Below are 16,792 nucleotides of genomic sequence, written 5' to 3' on the forward strand. Positions count from 1 at the left end.
GAACATGCCTGGCTTGCTCCTTGCTAGCTTTGAAACCTCAGACATGCTTGTAACCTCTCACTTTGACCCTCAGTTTTCACATCTGCAAATCGAGTATTATTACTACGTCCAAGAAGGATTGGGAGCATTAAATAAGACAATGTCTACGAAATATCTAGCACAGGGCATGGCATATAGGGGATGCTCAGTAAAGGTAATTTCCTTTCTCTTTCTAAAGTGGCTTTAATAAAGACATATTCTAGCTGGCCCAGGCAATAATTCAGAAGGCTGGCTGGAGTTGCGGGGACCCAGGGAAGCACAGCAGCTCTCATGGGAGTGGCAAACAAGCAGCCAGAGCCCCAAAGGCAAGATGAGGGAAATCGGCAGAGTGCGAGACTACAGGAACCAAGACTGCATAGTAAAGTTATTCAGAGCAGGAATCTGATCAAGATCCGCGTTGGGCTCCTGACTCCAACTCTCACTCAGTCTGTGATCTTGGGCAAGTCACCTAACCCCTCTGTGCCTCAGTCTCCTCGTCTATAAAATAGGGGTAACAATGGCATCTACCTCACAGGGTTGTTAGGAGGATTAACTGGGTTAATATAAGCAAAGTCCCGAAACAGCCTGGCATGGTAAATGCTCTTTCAGTGCTGGCTGCTGCCATTAAGCACAGACACCTTCCCTAGGGCTGAGGCAGCCCAGCAGAGGGGTCAATGGCCAGCCTCTGGAGGGGGCCCCTTGGGTACACTCTCCCTCCTACTGTGTGCTAGCTATGTGACCCGGAGCCATTTAGGTAACCTTCCTGTACCTAAACTTCCTCATCCGAGAAAAGTGGAGGGGATCATAACAGTACCTCTCTCAGAGGGCTGCTGTTGGGACTTAATGCGCTGATACATGTGAGGTGTTTAGACAAGTGTCTGGCTCATATTAAGCACTCGGTGAATGTCAGCTATTATTATTCCCTGGCTATAAGGAACCCTGAAGACAATATGGGCCATATTTGTTTGAAGAGACATTAAATCGAAAAGATTTTCTTTTCTCTCCTCAGTTTTTTGGGGACTTATTTCTGAATTTTAGAAAGGAAGGTGTGCTAGCCGGATAGAATCTTTTATCCCTTAAAGACAAGAAAAACATTTCCTACCTTTTTGACGCTGTCCTCAAGTCTCTTCCTCCACACCAAACAAGATTGGGAAAGGAGCCCGGGGGCCACACCCCAGCCTCCAGAAAGGGCTGCATACACCATGGCATTTCTAACAGAGGAACAGGAGACATTTTCCCAGCGTGAGGGACCAAGATCACGGTGCTGCCACATTTCCCACTGCCATCTTACTGATCAGCTCAACACAGGGTTGCCTGCCTTACACTTTAACTTGTTTTGAGGGAAAAACTTTAAAAGCGGTCCTCTAAAGGAAAATAGAAGCTTTCAGTCTTGGGACTTGTTTTTCCATCCTTCCAGGTGTTCCTCTGAAGACGCACTGCAAATTGAAGAAAAACGGGCTAGTTATCCTACTGTGACTATGTGACTACGTGAGTTTTGCTACTGCCAGAGGACAAGGGCTAGATCGACACTCCATGAATGCTCCAGAGGGCTGGTCTCTCTTTTTGTTATCTTTTCCAGTCCTGTTTCTCTCCTAGAGGAGAGGGAACGGTACATTAGAACACATGCTGGATGAAACCTCCAATGTAAGTGATGTTCTCAGGAGGAACGATGCAATGTACTAGACAAAGATCTTCTCATTACTGCCCTTTAACTCTTACATAGGCAAAGACAACAATAGAAGATGGAGAGTGGGGTGGGGATGGAAGTGGGGGAGGTAAGTCACTAAGAAGGAGAAACAGAAGAAAAGAAGGAAGAGGCATGGAGAGAAGTCATCATAAACATTTAACCATAAGAAACCAACTCAAGAGTCAGTCTGGCAAAGTAAGTCACCACGAGTTGCACCCTCACATTTCAAGGCAGAGCCAAGGTGCCTGGGCACAGGGTCTGAACTCCTTGTCCAACACAAGCTCCAAATTCTCAGAATTATAGACTCTTATAGCTGGAGCAATCCTCTGAGTTCATCTATCCCACCCAGCACAGTAGTCCCTCTGCATTATCCATAAATCTGTCTGTGTAAATGCCTCTTGTGATGGGAGACTCATGACCAGAGGCAGTATTCCTTCGTTGGCCCACTCCAAACATTCCAAAGTCCTGCCTAACACCACACTGAGCTAAAAATCTGCCTCCCTGTGACTTCAACCAGTTCTCTCCTCCACCATTCGAGGTTCAGATGATATTTCCTGGCAGTTTTCTGAACAACAGAGGCACATGCTAGGTGTCCCACATATGGGCTCTGGAGCCTGCCTGCCTTAGTGCTCATCCATGTTCAGCAACCTACAATCTGTGTGACCGTTGGCAAGTTACTTAATCTATCTGTGCCTCAGTTTCTTGTTTATAAAATGCAGATATTCATAGTGGAGACTACTTCAGAACTATTATTATGAGGATTAAATGAGAAAATCTGCAGAGAATTGTACACGGCATGAACAGCTCATATATTAAGTGCTCAGAAAACTTCAGCTGCTAAATTGTGCAACAGATTGTGGGCTCCTCCAATATAAAAACTGGATTTTATTCATCTCTGTAACTTTTTTCCTAGCATGAGGTCTGGCTGAGTATTTGGTACAAAATAAATGTGTACTAAATGACTAAACAATTAATTGGCAAGAGCTCTATTCTGGTGTAAATCCCTACATATGATCTGGTGTCTGTGACAAACTTCTTATAAAAACCCATCCCCCAGGGGCTGGCCTGGAGGTGTAGTCGTTAAGTTCTGTACTCTGCTTTGATGGCCCGGGTTCATGGGTTCGGATCCCAGGTGCGGACATACACCACTTATTAGCCATGCTGTGGCGGCAACCCACATACAAAATAGAGGAAGACTGGCCATAGATGTTCATTCAGGGCGAATCTTCCTCAGCAAAAAAAAAAAATCCTCATCCCCCAAATCCTCCCTTGCCCACAACTTAGCCACTATTTATTACTGCTTAATCCAGAAATACCCAACTTCTCTTCCCAAGGTGGGATGGAGGGCCTTGGCTTGAGGCGAAGGTCATGAGTCACACTCCAGGCATCAAGTCCAGCCCGGTGGAGGAAGTGGCTGTGAGGTGTCCTGCACTGTTTCCCTGTCGCCAGAGTTATGAAGTGTGATTGATGTGTTATGGCTTATACGGTAAGGACACATGGCCCCATAGGCTGCAGGCCTTGTGGAGGGCTGGGGCCTGAGAGACAGATTCAAGTGAAGAGAAAGATGAAAGCTCCTCTGGAGAAATTAGATCGGAGAGGAGGATGAAATGGGGCAGGATGGGGGCAGACAAGCTGGGGAGGAAGAGGAAGGGTGAGCTACCCCGGGCCTGGAGTCTAGCTGGGGAGATGGAGCCCTCGGGGATATCAGCAACATGCTGGCTAGGGTAAAAACCTGCAGCCACCAAACAGAAATGGTACTACTTGGGGGGTAACGAAAGGCACCAAGGGAAAGCATTACTGGAGCTGGGGTCAGTAGAAAAATGCTCCGCTAGGAAATGCATAGAGCTTCTCATTAAAAGTTCGGAGGGCCAGCCCCAGTGGCCTGGTGGTTAAGTTCTGCATGGTCCACTTTGGGGGGCTGCATTCAGTTCCCGGGTGCAGACCTACACCACTCGTCTGTCAGTGGCCATGCTGTGGCAGTGGCTCACATACAAAAAGAGGAAGATTGGCACAGATGTTAGCTCAGGGTGAATCTTCCTCAGCAAAAAAAAAAAAAAAAAAAAAAAGTACAGAGCACTTTCCCACCCATCAACTCTGGCCCACCTCAGTCTCTCCCAAAGTCAATAGCTCATGCCAGGTCTGTGCTGGGCCCAGGACCCAATCAGGATACTCCAGTTTCCTTAGATGAACTCCAACATTTCTTAGATTATAAACAACAGACCAAGCACCTGCTCTATTTAAGATATGCAGAAAAGAAGGTGGGCAAATTTTGACTTAAAGAAAATATTTTTTTTCCTAAAAATCCACACTGCATTTCTGGTGGGGGGGTAGGGGGCAGCTCCAGAGTTGGCTACCCTGGAGACCCCTTTACTAGGGGCTTTCTCCGAACATGTGGCTATTTCCTCCCCACCGCTGGCACACGGGGTGAATGGCAGGGCACACCAACAGAAGGAGAACAGAAAAGCTCCCTCACAAGCCCCAGCGTCCTGGGGGGTCGCAGAGAGCCGCCCCATGGCCTTCACAGGAGGGGGTAGAGGGGGCGGAGAGGGGAGAGGATTGCTTATTTATTTGTTTCCTGGAACACCCTGTTAAGAATCTCAGCAATTGCAGTTACTGCCCGATCGTCTGGCAAGCAGAGCATCTTCTCTTCGCTCCCAGCTGCACGGGATCTAATTCGCAAATGCACCATCTTGCATTCAACACTTAAATGGAAAACAAGCCGCCCCGGAGGGAGGCAGGCGGTCTAACTCTGCAAGCCCGTTTCGGAGCGATTTATGTTTCTAGGGCAGTTGACTGGTTGGTGCGGTCCCCAGAGAGGATTTCTTGGAGGGCCCATCCTCTCTCATATCGGGTCCAAAACCCACCCTGGAGGAGGTTATCAACTGCAATTAAACATGCGGAGAAGACGAGATTTGGCCGGGCCTTAGGCCTTGCGGGTATAAAATAGTTTCTGTTTGAAAGCTCAGATTTTAAAGGGAGATACTGCTTATTCTTCCCCACTGGAAACCTGGTTAAAGGAAATTAAGGCCTCTCTTAAAGGTAACTAAGATTAGAGGGCTCGGTTTCCGTTTTCTGTGTTTCTGTGGGCCGAACGCTCAGGTCGGTCAGCGAGTTTCTCTCTGGATGGAATGACGAATTCCTGTCGCATGAATTCTAAAATGATAACTTTGCTTCGTTCTGCAGCTGTGAACGTCTGGCGCCCAGCGGACCGATCCTGGAGGTGGTGTTGCTCCTGGAGGTGGTGTTGCTCGGGGGAGAAGTGGGGGTGAATGGGGAAGGGGGAAGAGCCGTACCCCGGTGAAAACTTGGGAGAGCTGCGAGGAGGGAAGTAACGGCGGCTCCTCGCGGCCTCGGCCCCTTTAAGTGCTTCACTGACTCAGCTAAGCTTCCCCCTCAGGTCGCGTTTTTTATGAATGAAAAACGTCCTTACATTCATTATATAAACAAGCCTGTGCTGATTGGCCAATGGCCCCCGGTGCATAAATTATGTAAAACAGACCCCTAAGGGGCGGGGAGGGACGAGCCGTTGACCAATGGAGGCCGGAGTTGATGGGGCGGCTTGGCTGGATTTGCCCGCAGACAGGGTAAACAAGAGATGATGGACAGCCGCGGGAGCGACCTCGGGCCAATGGGAACGCGGCTGGGCTACGGCTGCGGGCCAATGGCGGCGGGCGGAGCAGCAAGCCGCGGGGGGCCGGGCCACAGATCCAGCCTGGTTGGCAGCTGCGGCGCAGAGTCCAGCCGCTGGTGCGCGGAGCGGTTCAGCGTCCCTGGAGCGGTTCGGCCCAGCGATTCGCTTAGGCGCCCAGGCCCGGTGCGCGCGTGCGTGAGCGCGCCTGCGCCCCGGGGCCGCTGCAAGGGGAGGAGAGCCGCCGCCTCAGGTGAGGGGGCGTCGAGGGGGCAGGGGGGCATCGGAGGGGGGGTCCGGGAACGGGTCTGCAGGGCCCAGCTGGCGAAAGTTCACGGGCTGATTCAGAATCGTCAAAGTCGGGGTGCACTTTCTATCTGGGCTGAGCCCCCGCGGGGCTGACTGCTCCCTCCTCCCGCGGCCCGGTCCGGTTCGGTTCCTGGGAGGCGTCAGGCGGGGGCGGCTAACGGTTCCGGAGCGCACGGAGAGCGGGTTTCCGCACGTCGCGGGGGAGGCGCACGGGAGCGCGAGGTGTGGGGGCTCCAGGGTGGGGATGGGGGGCGCGGAGTTGCTGGGCTTTACAGTCTCTGGAGATCTGAGAGCCCCGAGGCGACTTGGAGGCTCGCGAGAAGAGACGCTCGGCGGAGCTTTGCAGTGGGGAGGAGGGGGCGGAAAGCAGCTTAGAGGGAATATTTGAGAGGTGATGGCCCCCCCCAGCACCCGGAGGGGTTAAGTGACATAGGCGTGTGCAGCCTGCGGGCTTGGGGTCGGCCAGGAACTTATGCAGGCCTTGCAAGTTTCAGGTTGTGGAAAGTGGACACCCAATCCCCTCGCTCCCACCCCCAGCAGACTGAGGGCGTCAGGCTGCACGGCGATTCTCGAGAAATCGGGGAGCATCAGTACAGCGGCCTGAGGATGGTGGGGAAAAAAAAAAAAAAAAAAAAAACGGGTGCGGAGAGGGGGTGGAGAGATGCTGGAGCCTCACTCTGGATTAGGGATCTGACCGCATTTTCAGAGGGCAGGGGCCTCTGGGGGGAACCGAACTCCTGGTTAAGGAGGAATGCCAAGGAGAAATGTTTGGAGGTTGTTTTTGGAGGAGGGAGGAATTGGGGGCGGTTGGTAGCCCCCAGAGCCGAAGCTCGTTTTTATGAATGTGGGTGACTTTATGAATGAAGTGGGTTTCTTTCGTTGGCTTGCTGCTCCCTGCGGCTTTTTTTTCTTTCCATTTTTGTGAATGAAGCATTGAGTTTTCTTCCTAAAACGCTGGGGTGAGGGGCCTGCGTCGGAGGCTGGGCGTGCGCTGGGTGTGGGGGCGGGGGCGCATCTGAAGGAGTTTTCATGAATGGGGAAGGCTGGGAATTGGGTGGAAGTGTGTCTTGTTTTGTGAATGGGGCCTAGCGCGAGGGATCCAGTTACAGCCTTTACCTGATGTGGCGGCCGCCGCTCGCTCTCCCATTCATAAAACTAGGCCCGCTGCGCGCCGCGGGGGAGGGGCCTCGATCGCGCCGCTGCACCGTGTTAAAGTTTTCCTGGGGGCACCGGGAAGCGGGGGCCACAAAGGAAGTGGTTGAAACTCCTGGATGAACTCGAGCCTTCCCTTCAGGCTTAAAAAAAAATTATACTTTGAACATGATTTTTCTAGCCCTGGAACTCTGAGGGCTGCTTTAAAGATCCTCGATGCCTCTTTTGGGTTCGCTCATGGCAGCTTCTCTCTTTTATTTAATTTTTTAAAAGATATTTTTGCTCTTCGGGGTGAAGTATTTTGCAACGTGTTTCATCACAAGACTGAAAAATCCCCCCCTTCGATCTCCTACCCATTGTCCCCTTCGCCTAATAGACATTTACAGAATTTCTAAGGCCATGATTTAATCTGACAGATTTTTGAAGGCTACAGAGGACTCGTTTTCATGCCCCTCAACTCACTGCTGTTTCTCAGATTTTGTATACGGGTTGGTGACATTTGAGAAAGAGGCTTTATTCCGAACGTTATTTAGCGCTGTATGGAAGGCATGCAGGCAGGCTAGCGGGAGTGTTTTTCTAGAAAGTTATGAACTGTGTGCAGTTTTGCTCTTCTCGCTCTTTCTCTTTGACTTTGAAAATATCTGATTACTTGGGCCGAAGTGCTGAGACGAGGCTGGCCTTAAAGGGTTTCCTCGTATCCTGCTCACTTAACGAAAATTTGATATGCTCCAGGCAGTGTGAGAAACAAATTGGATGGAATTGCCCGCTGAGAAAAAACTCCCTGTTTAAAATTTGTATACAAGTTAAACAAAAGAATTATCCTTAAGCATTTTGCATTGCTTAGAGCTTGGGTGAGTGAAATTAATGTTTTCCCCATTTTGTTGACTTAACTGCATTTTTATTTGGAGAACAAAACAAAGTGTTCAGGAAGATGGTACCTTCCTAAAATTGTTACTTTATTCCTCCCAAATTAGAAAAAGCTCCCTTCTCTCCATTTTGACCCCCAACCTGTCTTCCCAGCCCCAAGGCTTGACAGTGTGGAAACAAGTTTAATTTTATTTTTTTTGTCATGTTTGGGAAAAATTTACTTCACTATAAGAAACAAACTGAATTTTGTTTCCATGGATCTTTTGCTTTTAATGCTTTTTTAAGATCTCTGGTACAGATACACTTAACATATGTGCAATGGAATTTAGTTTCCTTTATCCATTACTTTTCATAGCTATTTTATTTTTTTGGAAGTTGGAGATATCACAGATATCTTTGTAAGTTGCCGTGGAGATATTTGTGACATTACAGACGCTACACCTGTTTGGACCAAAGGTTTAGGTTTTAATAAAGAGTTGTATGACAGTAAGTCTACCTCTGATCAGTATATTCCTGAAACTATGTATAGTGTTTTACCACTGACCTACAAAATACTTTTAGAAACGCTATGTATGTCAGGTTCTTAATTGCCAATAATTTGGAATACTTAAACCCAGTTTCTCTACTTCCTGTCATTGTACTGTCAAAAATTAAATTATTTCTAAAAAAAACCCTAACACTACAAATGCCCTGGAGAATCTTCTGTTAGAGAGAATCTTGAAATCACCCTTTCATAATGAAAATAAGGTTTTTTGGAGTTTGTTTTTGTTTTTTGTTTTGTAGGGGACAGATAGTAGCAAACCTATAATCTTAATGATAAAAAGAGAGAGGAAGAAAAGGATGACTAGGTAAATGGATTTGGCACTGAATATACTATGAACCTTTGATGCCCTCAATCAAGCCCAAGGTTAGTCTGTAAAGCTTGCACCTTGAGTGGGCTTTAAGTACCTCAGAGAAAGGTAGTGATTTTGCACAGGCCCTAAAGAAAGAGCAGTATAAAATCACTTTATTTCTCTTTTTATTCCCCCCCTCAGTTAAAATCTCCCAAATTCATATTACAGGAGGACCCCTTTCCCCCCAGAAATTACTCAATGCTGAAACCTTTCAAAGTGGTATTAGAGACGTTGGAAGCACCATGGATGGGTTTTATGATCAGCAAGTCCCTTTTATGGTCCCAGGGGTAAGTTTATGTGGCTTTTGGTTTGTTTTGTCCTCCCTTGTCGAATATGTGTCTTCTCCCTATTGGTTTAGTGGTACGACCCCCTTTGGACCCCTTTATTACACTTGAGTCTTCACTGTCTGTTGGCCTCTTTCAGAAATCGCGATCAGAGGACTGTAGAGGGCGGCCTGTGATTGACAGAAAGAGGAAGTTTTTGGACACAGATCTGGCTCATGATTCGGAAGGTAGTGAAGCTTACCCCTGTGTTTTGGCTTCCTCAAATGGCTCCTAATGAAAGCAGCCGTAGACTTTTCTCCCTAGCTGAGGAATTCTCCTCATTCTGGTATCTTCTGTTTTCAATTCCAGAGTTGTTTCAGGATCTCAGTCAACTTCAAGAGGCTTGGTTAGCTGAAGGCAAGTTTCTTGGCTGTCCTATTTTCCATATAAAACATGTTGCTATGCTTTTTAATAAAACTTAAAGGTCTAAAATAAAAATCTCTTTTCCAGCACAAGTTCCTGATGATGAACAGTTTGTCCCCGATTTTCAGTCTGATAACTGTAAGTACCTTTCTAGTGGTGGCCATTTGTTCTGAAATTGTTTGGTCTTGGATCATCCATGTCTAGAATACTCTTTTCAGCTGTAGCCAGCATATTTGGACAGTGGGATGTATTTTGTTTCTTTTTTTTTTTTTTTTTTTTGTGAGGAGATCAGCCCTGTGCTAACATCCGCCAATCCTCCTCTTTTTTTGCCGAGGAAGACGGCCCTGGGCTAACATCCGTGCCCATCCTCCTCCACCCTATATGGGACGCCGCCACAGCATGGCTTGCCAAAGCAGTGCGTCGGTGCGCGCCCGGGATCCGAACCAGCGAACCCCGGGCCGCCGCAGCGGAGCGCGCGCACCCAACCGCTTGCGCCACCGGGCCGGCCCCTGTGTTTTGTTTCTTTTAATAATTCAAAGTTAACCCCCAAAACTTGTGTTTCGTTCCTTATTGAAATTATTTCTAAAGTGCTTTTTATTCTATTGCGGGTAAGAGTCACTGAACATAATTTCATCCTAAAATTCTTTTTGGCTAAGAATATTTCAAGGCTTCAAGCTCAATTATCAATTAATTGACATTATAGATAAGATGTTGGACCAAACATCCATTAATCAGACATTATCTTACAATGTTTTTGTTTGTTTTATAAATTAAGTCCTTGATGCCAATTATGAGCCTGATATTTTTTTTTCTTTTAAAGGTGCAGAAAATAGTTAATGGAAGATTCCAGTTAATTGTGGTTTCACCCAACATGTTGTCAATTTTGTTTCTACCCCTAAGTTGACAAAGGGTAGTCAAAGAGTGACCACCTTTATTTTTTCATGTAGTTGTTGGGATTTTTAGCTATCACTGAAGAGTAAAAACTTTTTCTTAAAATGGTCATTAAGTGCTCATATCATTGAGATAACAAATGCAGTGGGGAACTCGAAAGATGGGTCTCAGTGCTGCCAGGGTCATGGTTAGCTTTGCACTGATCTTTCCAGGCTGTCGTCAACAGGTTTGGGAGCTTTTATGGTCCAGGCAGAGCTATCAAGGACAAAGCTGGCTGATGAAATTTGAGCGGCACAAGGCAGTTCTAGAGAGCATTAGTCACTGGCGAATGAGCAGGTTTAAGAGAGGCCCGGAGAAAATTCTGCGTCTCCTGAGAGTTGCATCATAGAGAAATTCATGTCTCTTAGTCATAGTTTATAATAGCAAGCACCTGAGCCAGGCAAGGATTCGATTTCGCATTTTGCACCAACAAATTCTTCCCAGCTTGTTTTTCTCTTGTGTGTATGTTTGTATAAAAATGCCACAGGAAGAGAGAGGGTATCTGTGGGTCTAAGTTAAAGCTGGGTGTTCTAAATCATTAAATGAAAGAACAGAGGTATCAGCTAAACATTCTTTAATGATAGGCCTCACATCCAAGTCGCAATGCCATGAAACTTTCAAAGGGAGTAAACTGTAACCCACAGATGCAGGGTTACCTTAGCTTTGTCACAGCTTGCTGTGGATGTTTTCTATAGGAAAGTAAATGCATGTTAATTATTGCCCTTTGATTGCTTTAAAGTGATTGGGAAGCTTGCCACTGAAAGGCTAAATAAAGATAACCCAAATTGTGTGTGTGTGCGTTTGCAAGATAAAAGACAGGATTTGTAATCCCACTTTGTTCTGTGTTGACAATTTGGCCCAGCCTTTCCAGTTCTTGCTCAGAGCAGCATAAACTGCAGTCTGTCTGGGAGGTGGCTTTCTTGGCAGAGGTTCTTTGAAATGCTTTTGCGACACTTTTGTTTGTTTCTCTGTAACCCAAGAGTTAAAAGGAGGTGAGATGACTGCATTCAGATTGATTTCATGTACCGAAGCAAAGGTATGTTCTTTAGAGAAAGATATCAGCAGACAGGATTTATATTTGGAGAGATATTTATCTGCAGGAATAGGCTAACGTGAAGGAATCAATAAATGTGTTTTGGCTCCTGAGAAATAATTCCCGCTCAGCGAATAGAATGTGCGAAGTTCTTTAATTAAAATGCCATCCCTAAAATGGAGGTGCTTGGGGAGATGTTTCTGCTTACCAAGTGGGATGTGTTTTTTACTTTGTTTGCTTTTTGCTTTAACTTCTTAAGGTTGAGCTTTTCTGTCTTTTAAGGATAAAGCAGATGGTTGAGTAGCCTTGAAAAATCTTTTAATAATTCATTCCCCATCTCTGACTCTTATTTCTGGAGATGGAGCTTCAAGAAGGATAGATTCAAATAGATCGCCTTACCTTAGAGCTTAGAGTAACACAAATGGGGGGAGGTTGTCCTTGAGCCATTCGTCTTTGCTGTTGTGTGTGACTGTTACGTGCAGTTGAGACTGACAGTGTAGACACGATTGCTGGCAGAGCCATTCCATTCCAGTCACTTTCTGGAAGAGCCCATGATTATTCCAGGGGAGGGGGAGAAACTCATTCAAATTTAATGAAGCCTTATGAGTTGGTTTGAGTCACTCAATCAATGAACTATAAACCAAACTTGCACTTACACGGTAAAGTAAAACCTTTTCCTTACAGTAGCAGAAACATTTGGAACAAATATTCTTCTGTGGCCTGCCACTGGTAATAGTCTACCTTTCCTGTTAATGATTTGATTAATTTTCCATTGTGTGTGTGTGTGAGAGAGAGAAAGAGAAATACTAAGTAATGTGGGTAATAGTTTTTATTTTAGAATGTCAGTTTTAAAGATTATGGCTTGCTTTTTTTGGTAAACACTATAAGCTCAACTTCTAAAGAGATTATATTTTGTAAGTTATCCAGATTTGGGTTCCTACCCGTAGGCATCCATCCATAAGTGTGTTTTGAATAAATGAAACTGTTGTTCTTAGAAGTCTTATAGAAATGCCCAGCTTACTCCTAGCTATACAGATTTCACCTTACCTCACAAATACAGACACTAGTAAAAATGTCTCCCACCTGGAATCTTAAAGGTCAAATTCAAGGGAATAGAAAGTGCAACCTATAGACTAGAGGGGTTCTGCTGGTGCCCCACATTGTCCCTTGGTCCTGAGAAGTAACCCTGAAGATCCCAGATTGTTCAAGCTGGAAGTCCCTTGTAGAGATAGTCTTGCCCACCCCCTTCATTTTACAGAGGGGATAATAGAAGGTCGAGATAGTTGGGGAAACTAACTAGTGATTTGGGGGCAAATGGGAGGAGTAGGTCAGATGAGAAAAGAATTTATAAAATCACCTTAAAGAAGCTCTCACAAAGCTGCAGAGCCAGCGGGTACTGGCACATTCAGGTGTGCTCAAGGCTCTGCCGCATTATTTCAGATACCTAGAGGTGGCCCTCAGGAAAGCCTTAGGGAGGCTGCTGGCAGCCCAGTCCAACCCTGCAGCTCTCTTCATTCTGTGATCCTGAGAATCTTATTAAATATCTTGGTGCTTTGAGTTTTTCCATCTAGGATTTGGAAGAGAGAGACAAATTATAAAACTGACATGTTTCCTAGAAGACATATTAGTGTGTACAGTTAAAACTTTGTGTATATTATATATATATGTCATGTATATTATAAATAAGTGTGTGTATGTGTATATATCTATATAAATGTGTGTGTAGCTAAATATGTGTACTAACACATACAGCTACCAAACCAGGGAACCTGGGTCAGTGGATAGCTGTGTACATATCTTTACTACACATTTTCACAGAATTAACTACAAATCAAAACCATGGATAAGATTAGAACTCAAGTGCTTATATTTGGGGGGTGCTGACATTCATTTTTCTGAACTGACTGGGTACTTGAGGGTATTACTAGATTTTAGCGTATATAATAGTAGTTTTTTAAAATGCAGATTTTAGTTCTGCTTTTTTTAAATATGATTTGTTTCCATTGTGATATTGTGCATGTTTACCTGTCAGCATCTTGAATGACCAAAATATTTTATGCTGGGGAGAAGGCATGATAAAATCTGATTGTAAAACCATGGCCTGCATAACCAAATATCATTTAGAGAATTGTTTTAAAATCCAAATGACCTTATTTTCCCCCTGAAGTGTTCATTTTAGATCTGTGTTTCAAAAAGAATGGACTGACTGGAGGAAGTACGAGTAATTTCCTAAGGACTGGCTAATTAACTGATAAAATCAACTTTTCATAAATACATAGCAATAGATGGCTGGGGAAATAGGATTACTGTTCTGACAGCCCTTGAGCCTAAAACACGTTGATCTTAATCCTGTTTCGATATAAGCTTATTCAACTGGATTTTTTTTTTTTAACTACAAATGAGCCTGATCTAGTAAAGACCGAGCCTTCCTTTTGGAGAGGGCACATCGCTTTGGACCCAGATGTGTTGTAGCAAAACTCTAGGTTTACTTACTCTGTGGTCTCAGGCCCTTTCTATTTGAAAGGATCATCCTAAAGTCTTTTTGTTATGGAAGGTAAGAAAGAAAACAGGAGGCATTTTAAAAATAAGAGGTTCAAGGGAGTCAAGGCTATCAGTTTACCCTTTCCAAGAGCCGGTAGTTCTGAAGGTGGGCAGAAGAGCGGGGAAGGAAGCAGGAGGTTGGTGTGGAGGGGAGAGGCTATATTATTCCAGGTTTACAATGCTCCTTTCAAAGTCTTTGTTAGCTAGCCCACTCCTCACACTGAGAAGGTGCTGAATGATTTGAAATCCTTCCTGTTTTGATAGCCTCCAAGATCCTTAAACCCAACATTCTTAAGGCCCCAAGACCTAGAGTTCCCATTTATCTCAAAGAGCCATATGTTTACACAAAATCTGTTTTCATCTAACTTTAATTCAATTAGGCTTATTAAAAACAATGGATTTTCTCTTCCTCTTCCATGTCTCTCTGGTCTTAGTCCTCTAATAAAACCCAGTAACCTTTCCAGTCCTTTGTGTTTGGCAAGAAAGACTTGGGATGGGGAATTACATCTATGTCTGCCACGCAGATCCCTTATGTAGATTCCAAAGGTAATAAAATCCTGGCATCAATCAAGAAATTACTGTCTTTCCCCTGTTTTGCAGCATTCCTCACTTTTACAAGATTAAGACATGGGTAGCATGAGAAAGCTGAGAATTTGTACTGTCTGTCATTCTACCATCTAGTAGTATCATTGTTTTAATTTCAGTCCCAGAAAAAATGTTACTGGTGTGGAGTTGGGTGAGCTGTGTGATTCTCTCCGAAGAGACTGTTCCCTCCACATGTTTCTCAGGTTTTAATGGTGGTAAAGTACATCCAGGCTCCAAGCCTGACAGCACCCTCTAGGGCACATGGCTGCCCTTGAGGCAGCTGGGGCCCCATCTGTGCCCTGGCACACAGTGCTTCTCCACTCAGAATCCAAGGAGCTCAGAGTCTTGTCATGTTGCAGCTTCCAGCTCTTGGACAAGTGCCAGGCATGCTGATGCCAGTACCGGATTAGGTTGCTTTTTTAAAAATTCATTTTGTGAACTCATCAAGCTCATTTAACAGAGGCTTTGGTCGTCAGTTTCTATCATTGTCCCATCCCTCTAAGAGGCTCAGCTTAAAGGAGGGGCAAAATACTAGGCCCTAGAGTGTATGTGGGTGGGCACGCACGCGCTCATGTGTGTGTGTGTGTGTGTGTGTGTGTGTGTGTGTAACCATAATGGAAGTATACCCTTGAGCTTGGCAGGTAGATGACAGTAGACTAGCAACTGTTCTCAGGGAGAAGAGCCCCTCCATAAAAGGACCCTGCATAGCAATGAAAGGAGGCTCCTCTACCTAGCAGGAGGAAGCAGCCAGGGGAAAGTTGCAGCAGAGGGTACAAGATTCCAGGGAGCAGGATAAGATCTAGCTATTAAAAGGCCAGGAGTTTGAGACCTATCTGCAGAGCAGCGATGGCATTGAATGGGGATCCTGTGGTCAGAAAGACTTCAGAGAAATGCCTTCCATGTCACCATCTGAGTTCACTGGGGGTGGGGGTGGGGGCAGGCAGTGAGAGGAGGTAAACATAAGACATTTGAAAATAGCCAAATATATTATGAAAAAGAGGAAACAACCCCAGAGCTAAAGTTTATCTCCTGGATTTGATTTTCAAAAAGTAGTATGCTTTTCCTTGAAATAAAGTCTGGTTGTCAGACTGGCTTCGTCAGATCTCCCTCAGGGCGATTAGTGAAGGTTTGGAAAAAATCTCTAAGAAACCAAACCAGTTTTTAGCCTTGTACTTTGCATTGTCCTTGGAGTAGCTTTCCTCCTCCAACCCTAGATCTCCACGCTCTTCCCTTTTGATGTCTCATGGGCGTTCAGGGGGGTATTATAAACCTTTCAGGCCGGATGCAAAGCCAGGAAAAGGAACTGTGAAACTGTTCATAATAGGTAGCTCGCCCCCTCCCCCCTGCGGCCAGAGAATCTAGTAGTGTCTCCAGAGACCGGCTCCCTTGGGGAGGAAGCCAGGTGGCTCCCGATGTAGCTCTTGGCAATGAATGGAAAACAAGGAATCTGGAAAGGCTGCCTTCCAGAGAGATCTGTCCTCTAATGCAAACCAGCTCACCCTGGGGCAGGAGAAATACCATTGCTACAGTCAGATCTGAACAGGGCAGCACAAGATAGTTTTCTTTTGCCTTTCTCCTTTTGCCAGAGGGCACTTGCAGACCTCACTTGGAACTGACTTGCACACCCTTGCAGATTTCAGCCCAGGTCTTGGCCATCTGAATCTTACGGAGGGTGTAAAACAGGCAGGCGCCTGCAGTGTCTGAGTTTCTTACATAAACACAGCACACTGGGCGAGCAAGCGTCCCTGCGGCGACAGCTGGGCCCTGCTCCGTCTGCCCCAGTGAGCTGAGCTGCGGAGTCCCCCTCTTGCCTGAATGGAGCATTCCAAATTGGTTGTGAATGGAGGGCGGGGCTCCCTTGCAGACTTTTTCAATGAATAACCAGACCCCATTGTGCAGCCTGTGGAAAAACAACCAACTCAAACAACACTGGGACTGTTAGAAATATGCTTGTGATTGGCAGCTTGGAGAACCTCCAAAATTAGTTTCCTTTGGCTTCCCTGCTGCTCCTTGTTCTCCGACCCTGGGCTTAATGGGGTTTGAGTTTTCTTTTAAGTGCTGACTTTAACCCTCCAACTGCCAGGCTGGTGGTCTGGGCTTATGGGGAAGGGCTGCTACTGACCAATGAGTCCACCCCCCCTTTCTTTGTCTCCCATTTTAGACTGTAGCTGTCTAAAGGGAGTGATAATAGGAGAGGGTGGTGTAGCTGCCCTGGAGAGAGAGCTGCTGAGACTTGATCTGAGGATATTGCCCTTTTATCTCCTGCTTCCCATGGGGCTGTGGCTTTAGCTCCCAGTGAAGATTCCTGCCTGCTTTTCTGCTCCAAGCTCCAGGCCTGACTCCAGGCCTCAAGAACCGGTGTTTGCCTGCCGCAACGCAGGTATTTCTTGCGTAGGCTTACATTTTAACATGGGACACACGAGGCTGTAATTTCTCTACTCCTCGGCCCTTTCTCTCCTGTTT

The 16,792-nt window shown here is 46.0% G+C and overlaps 1 protein-coding gene across 2 annotated transcripts in view; it reads left to right on the top strand.

Moving 5' to 3' along the window:
* Positions 1–5,476: 5,476 nt before the first annotated feature.
* ETV5 (ETS variant transcription factor 5) overlaps positions 5,477–16,792 on the top strand; it is a 58,638-nt gene continuing 47,322 nt past the window's right edge. Inside the window, exons 1-6 of one of the 2 annotated variants that reach the window (XM_058556165.1) lie at positions 5,477–5,586; positions 8,445–8,568; positions 8,723–8,841; positions 8,978–9,065; positions 9,187–9,234; positions 9,328–9,378. In XM_058556165.1, the coding sequence (XP_058412148.1) occupies positions 8,797–8,841; positions 8,978–9,065; positions 9,187–9,234; positions 9,328–9,378 (232 nt within the window). In that variant the 5' untranslated portion in view covers positions 5,477–5,586; positions 8,445–8,568; positions 8,723–8,796. The remainder of the gene's footprint in view (positions 5,587–8,444; positions 8,569–8,722; positions 8,842–8,977; positions 9,066–9,186; positions 9,235–9,327; positions 9,379–16,792) is intronic. The other variant, XM_058556164.1, reaches the window with a different exon arrangement.

Source organism: Diceros bicornis, chromosome 15 (assembly GCF_020826845.1).
Source record: "Diceros bicornis minor isolate mBicDic1 chromosome 15, mDicBic1.mat.cur, whole genome shotgun sequence".
Classification (NCBI taxonomy): Eukaryota; Metazoa; Chordata; class Mammalia; order Perissodactyla; family Rhinocerotidae; genus Diceros; species Diceros bicornis.